This window comes from Quercus robur, chromosome 7 (assembly GCF_932294415.1).
Source record: "Quercus robur chromosome 7, dhQueRobu3.1, whole genome shotgun sequence".
NCBI classification, from domain to species: domain Eukaryota; kingdom Viridiplantae; phylum Streptophyta; class Magnoliopsida; order Fagales; family Fagaceae; genus Quercus; species Quercus robur.
In genome coordinates this window covers 20,260,973-20,277,657 of record NC_065540.1, presented here as the reverse complement: position 1 = coordinate 20,277,657, position 16,685 = coordinate 20,260,973, and the positions used below count along the sequence as shown (strand labels likewise).

The window sequence follows — 16,685 nt, the reverse complement described above, 5'->3', positions numbered from 1 at the left end:
CTAGGCGATGCAATCGGGCAATATTGCGGGATCCGGGAAGCTAGTGAAGGCAAAACTTCGAGAAGTCCGTTAGTAGCTGGAGTTTGGAGGGCTTAAATACTTTGGGTAGATTAGGCTTGGAGGGTCTTTTTGGTATCCTTGTACTCCAACTTATTCATTAATAGATCATTTTAGCTTGGAGGGTCATAGAGAAGTTTTTATGGTGAGTTCTTTAGTTTTCATTTTCGATAACACATCGCCGTGTTATCTTGTGTTTGCATCTCTCTTCCCTTATTCCTTGTGCTTTATAATTAATTGTTAATTATGTATGCCCATGCACTAGGTTGTAGTCCTGGTTAATTGCGCATTATTTACTCTTATTCTACATTTAGTTGAGTAGATTAAAAACAACTTAGCCATAATTTTAAAATTGGGGGTCTAAACAAGTTTTAGTATTTTACATTATTGAGCTTTCAAAAAGTTTATGTGGCAATACTAGAAGTATGGAAGAAGTCAAAAAAATTCAAAGGCATTTATTTTATATATATTACTAGTTGTGCAATATATGGAAAAGTTTAACAAAATATGATTTTTTCTCTTTCCTCTTTTTTTTTTTTTTTTTTTTTTTTTTTTTTTTTTTTTTTTTTTTTTTTTTGAGAATGAAATACTTTCTTATATTAAGCATAAGAGGCTAAATCAGCCTGAACTACATGAAGGATATCTGGTGGTACATTTTTCATCCAGACATTTAAATCGGGCGAGGTAATTGCCTTTCTTGCCAAAGCGTGGGCGACATTATTTCCTTGTCTACGAACATGGACAAAATGTATACAAGCAAAGTAAGAAGCCAACTGTTTTACATCATGAATTATATGACCATGTAAAGCTAGGGACGGTTCTGTGCCTATCAGCTCCCTGTGAATGATATCTGAATCTCCCTCTAACACTGCGGAAGTGATGCCAAGTTCTACTGCAAATTCAGTTGCTCTCCTCGCTGCCAGTGCTTCTACTTGAGTAACAGTTGCTGGCAAAGGTATTTGCTGAGACAGTGAAGCGATTACTACGCCATCCGAATTGTGAACCACCACTCCTAGTCCGGCTCTACCCTCTTCTGAGAAAATTGCACCATCGTAATTTATCTTCATCTCGTTTGTATTTGGTGGTCTCCAATGGACATGGTTTCTGTGTACCAGCTTCGGGATAGATGGTCTGGTATCTTGAAATTCAACTTTCCTCTCCTTTGATAAGTGGAAAATTTGGTTTAAGGGGCACACTGCTTCATTGAAACGGAGCTAGTTTCGATGGTTCCAAATTGCCCACCCCATAAATGCTAGCAACTTTGTGTCTTTGTTTTCTGATAAAGCAAACTTGAAGATGTCCTTCATAGATTGACCTTCCAAATCCGAGAGCCAGCTCCACTGCGGATCAGACCTCCAGACTACCTGCACATTAGAACAAAAGAAAATAGAGTGTGAGCCATCCTCAGACCGCACCTTGCAACTCTCACAGAGAGCATGTTGGGCGATCTTCTTGCGATACAAGTTAGCTTTTGTTGGGAGAGCTTCCTTGCACGCTCGCCAAGCGAAGTTTTTCACTTTGTTTGGGACTTGTAGACCCCAAATCTTCTTCCAAAAAATTGAATCTTCTACTGTTAATTGCATTGGTGCACTGCCTTCATACAAGAAGTGATACCCCGACTTCACAGTGTATTGACCTGATGGGGTGAAAGGCCAAATGAGCTTGTCCTCTTGGCTGAAGGAACTTAGTGGGATGCCTTTAATGACAGCTGCTTTTGTTGGTTCAAAGACAAGATCAATAACATCACTTCTAAATATGAAATTTGATAATCATTATGCTTATTACTTCTTTTATTTTTATTTAATATGAAATTTAAAAATTATGATAGTTATTTATCACTTTTTATTTATTTTAATTATGATAAGATTCTAAAATTTGATGAAAGGTTTAAATATAGAATATAATTTAAAATCAATTAAAATAATATATATTAAAATAATGATATATAAATTTGTGAGATCTTAAAAACTTATTTGATAAAATATTATGAGGTCAAACAAATGCCAAACGTCTTTAATTTCCATTATTCTAAATCATAGATTATAGATATTTTGTAAGCATCTAAACTATAATAATTATAAAAAATGAATTTCTTATAAATTATATTTAATAATAACATCAATTAAAATATTACTAACATACAATTTAAATATTTTATTACAACCAATGAAGTTTCATCCAAATTTAAAAATACTTAATCTAAAAAACATTAAATGAAATTTTTTCTTTGTTTTAGGTAAAAAAGTTTAAGGACACTACGATTTCATAGAAGAATTTACTTATAACCACTAAAATTCTTTTAATTATTTATTTCTATATTTAAAATTAAAATTTATGTCATATAAAATGAAAAATATTTATAATTGTTAAATAAGTCCATATCAAAATAATGGAACTTAACTTTTCTCAATACAAATAATGAAATAGGTTATTATCAGTTAATTGTTATTTAAGCAAGTTAACACAAAATTAACTTATTTATTGATAGTGTCAAATTGAGTCGATCTGATTTGACAACAACCTATTTGCATTAATTAAGCAACCTGCAGAAATCGTATCATATTTGCAAAGGTTGTCCAACGTTATTAGTGTGTTACCTTTAACATCTTGCAACTTTGCAAGTCGTTACCAATCCCAAGCAAGGTTGTCAAAGCGCACATACTAACCTACAATTTGCTAAGCTCTAACATTGCATCAAAAGCAATTCAGCAAAAAAAAAAAAAAAAAAAAAAAAAAAAAACAATGCATCAAAAGCCCACGACCATTATTCATTATTCCTAAGTTTGTCTTCTCTTGTTTGGATTGTAAGGAATTGTTGGATCGACAATAGATTGTTCATGCACGTCATGTGTATGATGAAGTGAATGAGTGCGCTAAATTTTTGGCTAGGATAGGTAGAAATCAAAATGTGGCTCCCTCTATCACATAGCTATATGTGGTTGACGCCATTATGTTCATAGTTCATAAGAAATGTTAGATTTAGATTTGTTTGGGAAGAACTTATTTCACTAAAATTGAATTAAAAAAAAAAAAAATATATATATATATATATATAGATAAAGTTAAAAGTTAGTTAAAATAGTATAGTGAGATTCATGAATAGTATCAAAAAGTGTAAATAAACCTATAAATAGTAGTAAAAATAAGCTAAAAAGTTTAAAACTACATTTTTCAACTAGTGCCAAACGCAACCTTAATCATTTAAACAGGAGTTATGGTGGAGAAAAAATTTAAACCAATGATTTTGTGCTCTAATATCATGATAAATTATTAATTTTCTCGTTAGTTTTAAACTATGATGAATTTAACTACTCCCTCTGTCCTAGTTGGTTTGTTCTTTATTCCATTTTGAGATGTCCCAAAATATTGTTCAGTTTCTAAAAATAAGAATCATTAATTTACTAATATTCTTATTATACCCCTACTTTATTTTCAAAATTATTTGAAAAGAAAACTAAATTTTTTTTTAAAAAAACCAATCTAATTGGGATATTTTTTTAGTTACCTCATTAAGAATAACTCTTTTATAAAAAAGTTGATAAATTTATTTAAGGGTAGTTTTGTAACTTATAAATTTTTATAAAACAGACAAGATAATAAATAATATTCTTTTAAAAAGTCTGACTTTTCAAATAAGACAGACAAATTAAGATAAAAAGAGTATTTAATTAAGAATAATGCTACATACACATAATAAAAATGTACAATTTTATGTCACGTGGCGAGGACATAAAATTGTGCATTTTTATGTTTGGCATTGCTCTTTAATTAAAGGGAATATTTGAGGAGCAGGTAGTCACATGGAACTGCTCAGTGTACCCACTTGCGTCTCCAAACTCTACAGGGTACCACTAATTATCACTGTGTATGGAAAATGCTAGAGGGTACCATAATAAAGTATTAGGATAAATTCCAGAAAACACCTGAGGTTTGGGTCAATGACAGTTAGGTTCAAGATATTTTAAAAATGATCAATTTGGTCCTTAAAAGACAAAAAAAACCCTTACACCGTTAACTCTCTTAAACCTCCGTTACAGTTTTCTTTTCTCGTCTTTCTTCCTCACAGACCCTCCCTCTCGGTGGTTCCTTTGATTCTCACAGCCAAAACCCCACTCTCCCTCTCTAACCTCAGATCTGCTACTACCACCACCAGCCATAAAACCCAGCCAAACCATAGCATCAAGACCCAAATCCAAAAAACTTATAGCATCCTCCACCGCAAATCCAAAAAACCATAGCATCCTCCATTGCAAATCCACCCCATACCGGAAACCACCGCCGGCCACAAAACCCAAAAAAAAAAAAAACCCCAAAACCCAAAACAAACCACCCAAACATCAGATCCCACCACCACCGCCAGCCACAAGACCCAAAGAAAAAAAAAACCACAAACCCACCACCGCCACCGAAAACCACCGCCGGCCACAAAACCCAAAGAAAAAAAAAAAAAACCCAAAACCATTCAACCACACATTAGAGCCCACCAAAAAAATCGTCAACAAACCAAAACCAACCACTACAAAACGCACCACCACCGCAAAAACCACCCAAACCACAACTCACAGCCACCAAACCCACGTACCACTATGAAGAAAAGAGGCATGAACGAGAGAAACAGAGGCTTGAAAGGGAGGAGAGTGGATCCGCTTGGAGAGAGAGAGAGAGAGGATGAGAGGGAGAAGGAGAGGTATGAGGAAGAAGAGAGGAAACAGAGAGACAGACAGGATTGAGACAAAAAAAAAAAAAAGTAACGGAGGAAATAGAAATGGTAATAACAGTGTAAGGGTGTTTTTGTCTTTTAAAGACCAAATTGGGCATTTTTAATATATCTTGGACTTAACTGTCATTAACCCAAACCAGTTTTCTGGAATTTACCAAAGTATTATCAACGCGCTCATTATAATGTTTCCACGCAACCATTAACGGTGTGCATGCGTGTACTACATCTGGACCCACAATCAAGTAGACTCGCGTCGCGTGCAAACGTGGATGGCCCTGATTCAGTTATACGTATCAACAATGGAGCGTACAAGTATTCTTTTCAAGAACCCATTTTTTGCTGAATTTTCAAGAACCCATTTGGTACGCAGTAACTTGTCTTCTATATAAAGATTGGCCTTTACAACCTGCTTAACCATTAAGCATTAAAAAAACCAATCCCTGTAAACAAAGCAGACAAAAACCATTGTCTCCGCTTTAGATTCTTGGCTTTGGCTTTTTATCTTTTGTAACGCTCACACACCAAACGCGTTATTCTTTTTCTTCTGATTACAAAAGAGGGAAGAAGAAGAAAGGAAAAGAAAGAAGCAAGAGTGAAAAAAAACAATGGGAAAGGATAGGAAAATAGGCGTGGCAATGGATTTCTCAAAGAGCAGCAAGAACGCTCTAAAATGGGCTATAGATAATTTGGCAGACAAGGGTGACACCCTTTTCATCATCCACAACAATCCCAACCGTCTCGACGAGTCTCGCGGCGAGCTTTGGGCTCAATCTGGCTCTCGTATGTCTCTTAATTGTTACAGTTTTTGTTTCTAAAAGTTCAAATGAATTACTTATATCTGTACTGGATTTGATCTGATCTTTTATAATATGGGTTTGTTTTGTAGCTCTTATTCCTTTGTCTGAGTTTAGAGAACCCGAGGTTATGAAGAAGTACGATGTTCAGACTGATATTGAAGTTCTTGATACGCTTGACACTGCTTCGAGACAGAAAGAGGTTTTATTTATTTATTTTTCTTTATATATTTTTTCCCCTTTGCCTTTATAGGGATTGTCTGTTGTTAATAATTTCGATTATATGGCTTTAATGTTTTTGTCTTTTTTGGGTTGGGGTGTGTTATGAATGTGGTTTTAGGTGAACATTGTTACGAAATTGTACTGGGGAGATGCAAGGGAGAAGCTTCTACAGGCTGTTGAAGATCTGAAGCTGGACTCTCTAGTAATGGGAAGCAGGGGACTTGGTACTATACAAAGGTAAAAGATCTAATCTTTCATTCTCATAGAATACAGATCTATCTTTTCTATGTGTCTTAGATGTGTATGCATGCATGTATTAAAATTGTGTCTTGTGGAAAACAGGATTATTCTGGGGAGTGTGAGCAACTATGTGATAACACATGCTTCTTGCCCTGTGACTGTAGTCAAGGATTCAAGCGTTGGCCAGCACTGATTTTACTGATTTGGATTTGGATTTTGAGTTACGTATGGTATCAATAGCATGAGCAATGTTATATTTTATGTTTTCCTGAATTTAAGATAACTTTTCTCTTGGGACTATTATTGAAAACCAAATAGATGGATATGTATTCCCCTTATCATCAAATATGAAGAATAATTTACTTGGTCATGGCATATTTGGCCCCTTATATATAATTAGAAAAACTAAAACAGATCCACGGTACATATGAGAGAACGGATGAGCACTGCGCCGTAGTATTTGAATAATTTTTCTTACTAGAATCTATATATTTGTTCTTGGAATTGATAGTTAAACATGCAACAACCACAAGAGCCAAGACACTGGTGGGTTAAAAAGTCTTTTGCTTTATGGGTTTAATTCTTTGCTGATCTTTGTTAGTAGTCTTTCTTATATGGGTTAAATTCTTTGCTGATCTTTGTCAACCATTAAAAAACAAAAAGTCCTTGTCTTATCGTTCATTATATTTTTTTTCCTGTTGAGATTTGGCATACACAATAATATCATATGGATGGGCGGTTTAGATTTATGTTTTGTGGTGTGATGTGGCACAGATTTATTAGGGAATTTTTTATGGAGTGATGCTACGACTTACGTGTGAAGTCGGTGGCTTGATTATCCTAATCCATGTATGCTTTGGAGTGGCATGTAAGCCTTGATTTCCTATTTCAAATACAACACTACTTCCTAATTGTTTTAGGAGTAGTTTTCATAGCATGTTGAATTCCCAACCGGCTTAGATATCCAATTCAATTTGGAATTGATATGTTGGAACTCACGTGCTCAAAGTATATTGGCTGGTTTGGAATGGTAGAAAATTCTATCGTTGAGATTTAAGAGCTACTTGAAGTAGTCTTTGCTTGGATTAGTATTTGCACGTGGACATAAGGAAGTTTCATGGAATAAAATTCTAGTGCTTGGAGGAATAGTATCTTTTGCCGACTTGACATCCTATATAAGGAGAAGGTGCTTCGGCAATTTAGAGAAAAGAAAATAGGAAGGTGCTTCGGCAATTTAGAGAAAAGAAAATAGAGTGAAATAGTGAGATTGGCTGGTGCATATTATTGTGAGGGTTCACTAGTTTAGCATAGGATCCAAGGTCTTCTCTATGCTATATTGGGTGTATTGGGTTGTGAGAGAGCTATTGTTTGTATTGGAGATTGGGTGTGTGTGAGAATATATCTCCATATTTTGATTAGTGAAATTTCTTCGTCGTTGCCTGTGGACGTAGGCCAAAAGCTGAACCACGTAAATCCTTGGTGTTCTTTTGTTTGTGTGTGTTTGTTTATTTTCAGATTTTGGGTTTGCTTCATTCCTATTGTTTATTTCTTGGAGATCTTTCTATAATCATAATATTTTCACAATCAATATTGAGGTGGGAGTGCTATCTAGAGGCACTTTCCTACAACATTATGAGCCTACGATAGCTACAAGTTTTTCACGAGTCTCTCAAAGTAATGTGTGAATTAGAAATCCTCTATTTCTCTCTTACGATAGCTACAAGTTTTTCATAAGTCTTTCAAAGTAATGTGTGAATTAGAAATCCTCTATTTCTCTCTTAGTATTTTACTTAATGCTCAATTAACCATGGTTTTTAGATTCGAACTGTTCAATGAACCGTAAAAGAAAAAAGGTTCAAGAATTTTGAGGTTAGAGCGAAATCAAACTGTGATGACATCATAATTATTTTAATATAAATAAATATATTAAATTAGTATAAATAGAAAAATTAAATAAAATGATCCAATTAAATATAAAAATCTATCTTTCAAATATATTTTTTTCATATCATAACTTTCATGAGATAAGAAATATCAAATCTTAAGCATACATGGATATAATATTTCTTTATTTATTTATATGTTAATTAGTTATACTTGTGATAGTAATTGTAGGGATGTTAGGCCCAGTAGAATAAATTGGGCTGGGGACCCAATCTGAGGACATGAAATAGTTTGAGGAGGGGTGAACATTATCAGAGGAGTCAGTGTTAATAAGTGAATAGGTTAGTTTTGATCATAAAAGTCCATGAGGGTGATCCAAGGTCTAAAGGGGTGGTCTACCATCCAGGGCAGCGTTTTAGGAAATTCTATTGATATAGATAAGCATAATTATTTACTTTATGCTCAATTAACCATGGTTTTTAGATCTGAATTGTTCAATGAACCGTAAAAGAAAAAAGGTTCAAGAATTTTGAGGTTAGAGCGAAATCAAACTGTGATGACATCATAATTATTTTAATATAAATAAATATATTAAATTAGTATAAATAGAAAAATTAAATAAAATAATTCAATTAAATATAAAAATCTATCTTTCAAATGTATTTTTTCATATCATAACTTTCATGAGATAAGAAATATCAAATCTTAAGCATACATGGATGTAATATTTCTTTATTTATTTATATGTTAATTAGTTAAACTTGTTATAGTAATTGTAGGGATGTTAGGCCCAGTAGAATAAATTGGGCTGGGGACCCAATTCGGGGACATGAAATAGTTTGAGGAGGGGTGAACATTATCAGAGGAGTCCGTGTTAGTAAGTGAATAAGTTAGTTTTGATCATAAAAGTCCATGAGGGTGATTCGAGGTCTAAAGGGGTGGTCTACCATCCAGGACAGCGTTCTAGGAGATTCTATTGATATAGATAAGTATAACAGAAGTACATGATAGAGGGAAGTCCTAAAATATCTAAAGAGAAAACTGCTACCACCGCATTGAATGCTTTACACCTAACCAACTGGCCGCATTAATGTGGAGGTGATACCTGAAAAGTAATTTTCAGCCTTACAGCTACTACCAGAGATTTCAGGAAGGTGTTGATGGGACAAGGATCCACACTGGCAATCTACCTTATACGTGAAGGGTAGAGATGAATAAAGGAAGATAGTATAAAACAGAAGGAAGATCCTGAAGAAAGAGATTGGAAAATTAAGAGAGAAACATTGTAGCAATCAAGAGTTGAACTTGTAATCAAACTTGAGAAGAAATATATATAAGAACTGATTTCCTCGGATTGTGCCGATGGCAATTCTTTTAAGATTAAACTAGTTTATCTTCATTTTCTTGTCATCTGGATCCATTTTACATGTTGTCTGACTCATTAAAGCCCAGTTTTTCAACTCACTCTTTACAAATTCATTGTATTGGGCTCCTTGGGCCTAAGTTCATCCATTTTTTGGGCTTGGGAGCCATATTGTGACCTTACAATTGGCACCATTTGTGGGAAATTCTGGTGTTGTGGTGGGTTTACGTCCACACCAGGAGGAATCTATGGGGTCTCAACGTCAAGATCATTTCCTTCATCTTGAACGAAGAAGGGACCGGGAGGGAAGTCTGCATACCACCCATACTAGTAGAAGTCAATCTTGAACTGGAAGTCACACCTCTCATGAGGAAAATGCTAGGAACATGTAGCTGAAGATTGATCATTTGAAGAGGAAGTTGCACCATGAATGGCGAAGGCGAACTCCCTCCATTTTGACTTCTTTTCTGACGATGAAGATGATGGTAGTTATAGACCTAAATCAAGGATTCCTTCTACTGAGTCTTTCTCATATGATGAGGACTACCACTATGAGCGCAGAAACAGGAACTTATCATCCAAAGGCTTGGGAAATGATGCGATGAACAGAGCACTCAACCAAATTTCCAGATCACCTTTCACGTGCAGAATTGAGGGAGGTACACTTCCTTGGCGGTTCACTTAACCCACATTCACCATGTATAATGGTCGAACAGACCCTGTGGAGCATGTAAGTCACTTTAACCAAGAATGGCTATGCACTCTAAGAATGAGGCCTTGATGTGTAAGGTATTCCCATCCAATTTGGGGCCTGTGGCAATAAGGTGATTTGATGGCCTAGGTGCATGTTCCATTGATTCCTTTAAGGAGCTTACCCGGACATTTGGATCTCGTTTTATTATGTGCAGTAGGGTTCCTCGGCCCTTAGATTCCCTATTGTCCATGTCTATGTAAGAAGGGGAGACCTTGAAAACGTACTTGGATAGCTACTGGGAGATGTTCAATGAGATCGATGGGGACTTTAATGACGTGGCTATAAGGACTTTTAAGGTCGGCCTGCCTGCCGAGCATAATTTGAGAAAGTCCTTGACCAAGAAGTTGGTAAGGAGTGTGTGTCGGCTTATGGATCGTATTGACGAATACAAGCGGTTCGAGGAAGACCAGCAGCAAGGGAAGGGAAAGGCTAAGATTATCCCTCAGGATAGGAGGGATTTTAGGTCAGACAAATACAATAATAACCAACCCCGAAGGGATTTTACTGGGCAATCTGGGTCTACGACTCCTCAGGTGGTTAACATAGTGTTCCGAGAGCAAGTAGATCAAGTCTTGGAGAAGATCAAGAATGAGCCATACTTTAAATGACTAAACAAGATAGGAGGAGACCCCATAAGGCGTAACTAAAGTCTTCATTGCCAGTACCACCAAGAACGAGGGCATACCACCGAGGACTGTTGAACTCTATGAAATCATCTGGAGCAACTTGTCAGAGATGGAAGGTTACAACACTTTTTGTATCGACCCAATGGGTAAGGAGACTAAGTAAAGTCAGGGACTCAGGGGAACGCTTCTTCTAGGCCCCCTTTAGGCATAATTAATGTCATTTTTGCTGCTCCTGAGAGAACTGGTTTTCATCTTTCCAAGGTGATGTCTGTAGCTCAGCCAACTGCCAAAGACTCTAATTTTGAGCCGAAGAAGGCTAGAGTAGAGACCTGACCGACGTTGGGTTTTTCGGATGAGGACAAGATTGGAACCATACAGCCACACGATGATGCTTTAGTGGTCACGCTCAGGATAGGGGGTACGATGTGAAGAGGGTGTTGGTAGACTAGGGCAGTGGTGCAGAGATTATGTACCTTGACTTGTACAAAGGGTTGAACTTGAAGCTCGAGAATTTGACAACCTATGATTCATCTTTGGTAAGCTTTGATGGGAAGATTGTCATTCCAAGGGGTCAGATTAGACTGCTCGTGCAAGCAGGTTCAGAAGTAGTAGAGGTGGACTTCATTGTGGTGGATGCTTATTCTTCCTACACGGTTATTGTGGCAAAACCCTGGCTTTATGCCCTAGGGGCCGTTTTTTCAATTTTGCATTTAAAGGTGAAATATCCGTCAAAGGACCAGATTTAAGAGCTAGTTGGGAGTTAATCCATGGCTAGGCAGTGCCTGGTGGCTGCAATTATGCATCAGCCTAAAGCTGAGTCTTCGGCCTTTGTTGAGGGGGGCTCATAGTAATCAAGGATTTCGATTCTCTCTATGGACACGGTGTCGGAAGATGCAAAATGTGATAGGTTGGAGGAAATTGTTCTAGATGGTGATCCGGAGACGATTTTTTAGGTTGGAACTCACTTGCCTCCTTGGGAGTAGGAAGAACTGTTAGCATTTCTAAGGAGGAATATTGATGTGTTCGCATGGAATGTTTATGAAGCTCCTGGGGTGGATCTAGACTTCATTTGTCATTGTTTGAATGTCAACCCAGCTGTCCTCCTTAGGAAGCAACTACCTCGGTGCTCATCTAAAGAGCATTTTGATGTTGTCAATGAGGAGGTGAACAAGCTTAAGCAGGCTGGAGCTATTAAGAAAGTGTTCTACCCTGAGTGGTTAGTCAATATAGTGGTAGTGAAAAGAAGAATGGGAAGTGGCAGGTATGTGTAGACTTCACAAATCTGAATAAAGCTTACCCCATAGACTCTTTTCCCATGCCTTGAATAAACTAGTTGGTGGATGCCACTGTAGGCCATCCTCATATGAACTTCCTGGACGCATTTCAAGGGTACCATCAGATACCTTTAGCTTTGGATGATCAGGAGAAGACAGTTTTTGTCACCCCTACTAAGAATTACCATTACAAGGTGATACTTTTGGTCTAATGAATGCAAGGTCTTCTTATAAGATGATGATGACTAGGATGTTTAAACCACAACTAGAAAAAAACATTGAGATTTATATAGATGATATAGTGGTTAAGGGTAAGTTGGAATCCGAGTATGTTAACAATTTCGGGAATATTTTTGAGATCTTGAGGAGACATAAGCTGCGACTTAATGCTTTAAGTGCTCTTTTGGTGTCAGATTAGGGAAGTTCTTGGGGTATATGGTTACTCACCGTGGAATTGAAGTCAACACTGACTAGATTAAAGCAATTAACAATTTATAGTCACCTTGGAATCCCAAAGAGGTCCAGAAGTTGACAGGGATGACTGTTGCTCTAAATCGATTCATTTCTCAGTTAGCAGACAGGTGTAGACCTTTCTTCCAGTTGTTAAACAAATAAAGGGATTTGAATGGACCGAGGAGTGTGTCTTGGCCTTCCAGTAGTTGAAGGAATACCTATCTCGGCCACCTATTATGTCCAGGCCTAAGGTGGATGAGGTTTTGTTTGCTTACATCGCGGTGACTTCCCATGTGGTGAGCTTAGTGCTGGCACGGGTTGATGGTGGTGTGCAGAGGTTAGTTTAATATGCGAGCAAATCACTGCATGATGTCGAGGTGCGTTACCTACCTCTAGAAAAGGCTATTCTGGCAGTGGTGCATGCTACACGTAAGCTCCCACACTATTTCCAATTCCACACAATTGTTGTCCTAACCCAATTTCTGCTTAGATCTCTACTTCGGAGTGTTGATTACATAGGGAGGATTGCCAAGTGAGGTACGATCCCAGGGGTTTTTGATATCACGTACATGCCTTGCACCTCTGTTAAGGGCCAGGTCCTCGCCAATTTGGTGGCTGAGTTTGCTGAAACCCCATTTGAAGAAAAAGTTGAGAAGCAGAACATGGATGGAAAATCAGTTGGTATGGTCTCCCTTTAAGAGTCTTAACCCTGGAGAGTATACGTTGATGGTGCAGCAAATCAAAGATGATTTAGAATGGGGCTAGTTATAATTTCTCATGAGAAGATCATTATTGAAAAATCCTTAAGGATGGGCTTCTCGGCCACCAATAATGAGGCCGAGTATGAGGCCCTATTAGTAGGGATGACTATGGTTCAGAGAATGGGAGGGAAGACAGTGGAGCTGTTTTCAGATTCGAGATTGGTTGTAGGCCAGGTAGGGGGAGAGTTGGAAGCCAGAGATCTTAGAATGTAGGAATATTTGTACCAGGTTAGACACTTACAGTCAAGATTTGAGTCTTTTAATTTATTGCAAATCCCTAGAAGTAGAAATACACATGCTGACTCTCTTACCACGCTCGTAACTTCCTCGGCACAAAGTTTACCTCGGGTGATCTTTGTGGAAGACTTGTGTAAACTTACTGAAATAGGGAGAAATGTGGTTCATATTCATCAAATTATGGTGGGTTCTAGTTGGATGGACTCTATTATGCTATTCCTTAAGGAAGACACCTTGCCCGAGGGTAAATCCGAGGCCGACAAGGTAACGAGAAAGGCTTATCGGTTTTGGCTATCCGAGGACCAAAAGTTGTACAAGCGCTCTTTTTTCTGGAACATATTTGCTATGCATACACCTTGAAGCAGTTGAACTACTCCTAGAAGAGTTACATGAAAGGATTTGTGGAAGCCACACCGGAGACAGATCTTTATCTCATAAGGCCCTCACTCAGGGATATTGGTGGCCAAATATGCAGAGGGAAGCACAAGAGTATGTGAAGAAATGCGACCAATGCCAAAGATTTGCCCTAAACATTCACCAACCAGGAGTTGTCCTTAACCCTCTATTCAGCCCTTGGCCTTTTGCTTAATGGGGCTTGGATATTGTAGGGTCCTTCCTTAAGGCAGCAGGGAATAAGAGATGGTTACTAGTCGGCATGGATTACTTCACCAAATGGGTTGAAGCTGAACCATTAGCGAATATTAGGGATATGGATGCCAAGAGATTTATCTGGAAAAATATTGTCACTCGGTTTGAAATCCCTTGTACACTCATCTCAGACAATGGCCTTCTGTTTGATAGTAAAGCCTTCAAGAGGTATTGTAATGACCTGGGCATAACAAATAGATATTCCACCTCGGCATATCCAAAGGGAAATGGACAGGCCGAGGCTGTCAATAAGGTCATTGTGAGTGAGCTCAAAAAGAGGCTGGATGATGTAAAAGGAAAATGGGTGGAAGAGTTGCCACATGTCCTTTGGACATATCGAACTACACTTCATAGGTCCATTGGGGAGACGCCCTTTTCAATGACTTATGGGGCCAAGGTTGTGATTCCTCTGGAGACAGGATTTCCAACGCTAAGAACAAGCTCTTTTACCTCGAGCAGCAATGATGGGCTATTGGAGAAGAGTTTAAATTTAATTGAAGAGTGAACAGAAAATGCTATGGTTCAACTGGCGTACTATCAACATAAGCTTAAGCTGGGGTACGACTTAAATGTAAGGTCAAGGCCATTAGCACTTGAAGACTTGGTATTAAGAAAGGTTTTGGGTATTGCCAAGAACCCATCTTGGGGAAAGTTAGGGCCTAATTGGGAAGGGCCATATCGCATCACTTTAGTAGATGAAATAGGTGCATATTATCTTGAAGATCCAGATGAAAATGTTGTACCACACCCCTGAAATGTAAACAACTTAAGAAAGTATTATTATTAATGAAAGCTTTCTTTACCTTATTTTGGTTTATTACGTTATGTGTTATGCGATCTACCATTTGTTTGAATATCAAACAGAACTTTGGTCATGCCTAACTCCTTGGACCAAATATCTTGGGTAAATTGATATTTTAAGTTATCTATCTAAGTATTAAACAAAACCTTAGCTATGCCTGATTCTTCGAACCACATGCTTTGGGTAAATTAATACATCCTAACATCTATCTAAGTGTTAAACAGAACCTTAGCTATGCCTAGCTTTTCGGACCACATGCTTTGGGTAAATGAATACTTTCTATTATTTTCCTAAGTATCAAACAGAACCTTAACCATGCCTGGCTCCTCAGGCCACATATCTTGGGTAAATTGATATTTTAAGTTATCTGTCTAAGTATTAAACAGAACTTGAGTTATACCTGGCTCCTCGAACCACATGCTTTAGGTAAATTAATACCTCCTGACATCTATCTAAGTGTTAAACAGAACCTTGCTATGCCTGGCTTCTCGAACCTTATACTTTGGGTAAATTAATACTTCCTATTATTTTCCTAAGTATCAAACAGAACCTTGGTCAAGCTTGCATCCTCAGACGACATACTTTGGGTAAATTGATATTTTAAGTTATCTATCTAAGTATTAAACAAAATCTGAGTTATACCTGGCTCCTCGGATCACATGCTTTAGGTAAATTAATACCTCTTGACATCTATCTAAGTATTAAACAGAACCTTGCTATGCCAGGCTCCTCGGATCTCATACTTTAGGTAAATTAATACTTCCTATTATTTTTCTAAGTATCAAACAGAACCTTGGTCATGCTTGGCTCCTTGGACCACATTGGGTTAAATTGATATTTTAAGTTATCTATCTAAGTATCAAACAGAACCTTGGTCATGCTTGGCTCCTCAGACCATATACCTTGGGTAAATTGATATCTTTTAATAGTTTTTCTAAGTATTAAATAGAACTATAATTATGTCTGGTTCCTCGGACCGTCTACTTTGGGTAAATTAATACTTCATGACAGTTTTCTAAGTATCAAACAGAACCTTGGTCATGCTTGGCTCTTCGGACCACATACCTTGGGTAAATTGATGTCTTTAACTATTTTTCTAAGTATTAAACAGAACCTGAGTTATATCTGGTTCCTCGGACCACCTGTCTTGAGTAAGTTATTACTTCCTATTATTTATTTAGGTATCAAACAGAGCCAGCCATGTTGAATGGCAAAGGTCTTTGTTGTAGTGACATGATCAAATGGACTCTCATGAGCATCACTTAAAGTATTTGAAAGAATATTTATGATCTGTTTAACAATCGATTATCATCCCCAATTCCTTAGACTTACTGATAAGTGGAGAACTAGGGGGAGTTTGATATGGATGTATGCTCTACCACTATATATGTTTTTTAAGTTAAGGTTACACTTTGTTAAGATCATGGATTTAGTAGGTTTAACTTGTTCTATAGCCAATCATATGGGGTGCAGTTATTGTGTTGCCGCTTATGTAGATAACTAAATAGAGCTATATCTTATTTCTATGTCAGTTAAGTGTTAAATAAAACAAAAAATATGTTAGGATCAATATCAATATCACAAATATGAAGGAAAAACTCATAATTATCATTGATCTTAGCCTTAGAAAAAGGCAATTTGCTTACAAAAGATCAAACTGAATTACAAGTTCTGGAAATAAGAACAACAGTAAAAAAAAAAAAAAAAAAAAAAAACTTAAAAATACTACTCTAAACTACTTTTTTATTACAATTTTCTTTTTTGGTGGACCCTTGGTAGATTGGGAGAGTGTTGCTTCTGAAGATCCTAAGTCTGTGCTTTTGAGATCACCCTTGGCAGGCAATGAGAAA

At 37.0% G+C, this 16,685-nt stretch overlaps 3 protein-coding genes across 3 annotated transcripts; 2 read left to right on the top strand and 1 right to left on the bottom strand.

Annotated features, from left to right (window-relative positions):
• Positions 1-656: 656 nt before the first annotated feature.
• LOC126691142 (uncharacterized) lies at positions 657-1,124 on the bottom strand. Its single transcript, XM_050386211.1, has one exon. The coding sequence runs from the start codon at positions 1,122-1,124 to the stop codon at positions 657-659; it is 468 nt and encodes a 155-aa protein (XP_050242168.1).
• A 4,018-nt stretch (positions 1,125-5,142) lies between these two features.
• On the top strand, positions 5,143-6,408 carry LOC126692699 (universal stress protein PHOS32). The gene is made up of 4 exons (XM_050388392.1): positions 5,143-5,557; positions 5,664-5,773; positions 5,912-6,030; positions 6,136-6,408. Exons 1-4 carry the CDS (start codon positions 5,383-5,385, stop codon positions 6,224-6,226), a joined length of 495 nt encoding a protein of 164 aa, XP_050244349.1. The 5' UTR covers positions 5,143-5,382; the 3' UTR covers positions 6,227-6,408.
• Positions 6,409-12,956: 6,548 nt separating this feature from the next.
• LOC126691141 (uncharacterized) lies at positions 12,957-14,538 on the top strand. The gene is made up of 2 exons (XM_050386210.1): positions 12,957-13,068; positions 13,994-14,538. The coding sequence occupies exons 1-2, from the start codon at positions 12,957-12,959 to the stop codon at positions 14,536-14,538; spliced, it is 657 nt and encodes a 218-aa protein (XP_050242167.1).
• The last annotated feature ends 2,147 nt before the right edge of the window (positions 14,539-16,685 follow it).

Excerpts from the sequence above, each read along its gene's own strand:
- LOC126691141 (XM_050386210.1), top strand. The coding sequence starts at position 12,957 with ATGCCTTGCACCTCTGTTAAGGGCCAGGTCCTCGCCAATTTGGTGGCT. Across the intron at positions 13,069-13,993 it reads CATGGATGGAAAATCAGTTG|GGTCCTTCCTTAAGGCAGCA; the intron begins GTATGGTCTCCC and ends TGGATATTGTAG.
- LOC126692699 (XM_050388392.1), top strand. The coding sequence starts at position 5,383 with ATGGGAAAGGATAGGAAAATAGGCGTGGCAATGGATTTCTCAAAGAGC. Across the intron at positions 5,558-5,663 it reads TTGGGCTCAATCTGGCTCTC|CTCTTATTCCTTTGTCTGAG; the intron begins GTATGTCTCTTA and ends TTTGTTTTGTAG. Across the intron at positions 6,031-6,135 it reads GGACTTGGTACTATACAAAG|GATTATTCTGGGGAGTGTGA; the intron begins GTAAAAGATCTA and ends TGTGGAAAACAG.
- LOC126691142 (XM_050386211.1), bottom strand. The coding sequence starts at position 1,124 with ATGAAGATAAATTACGATGGTGCAATTTTCTCAGAAGAGGGTAGAGCC.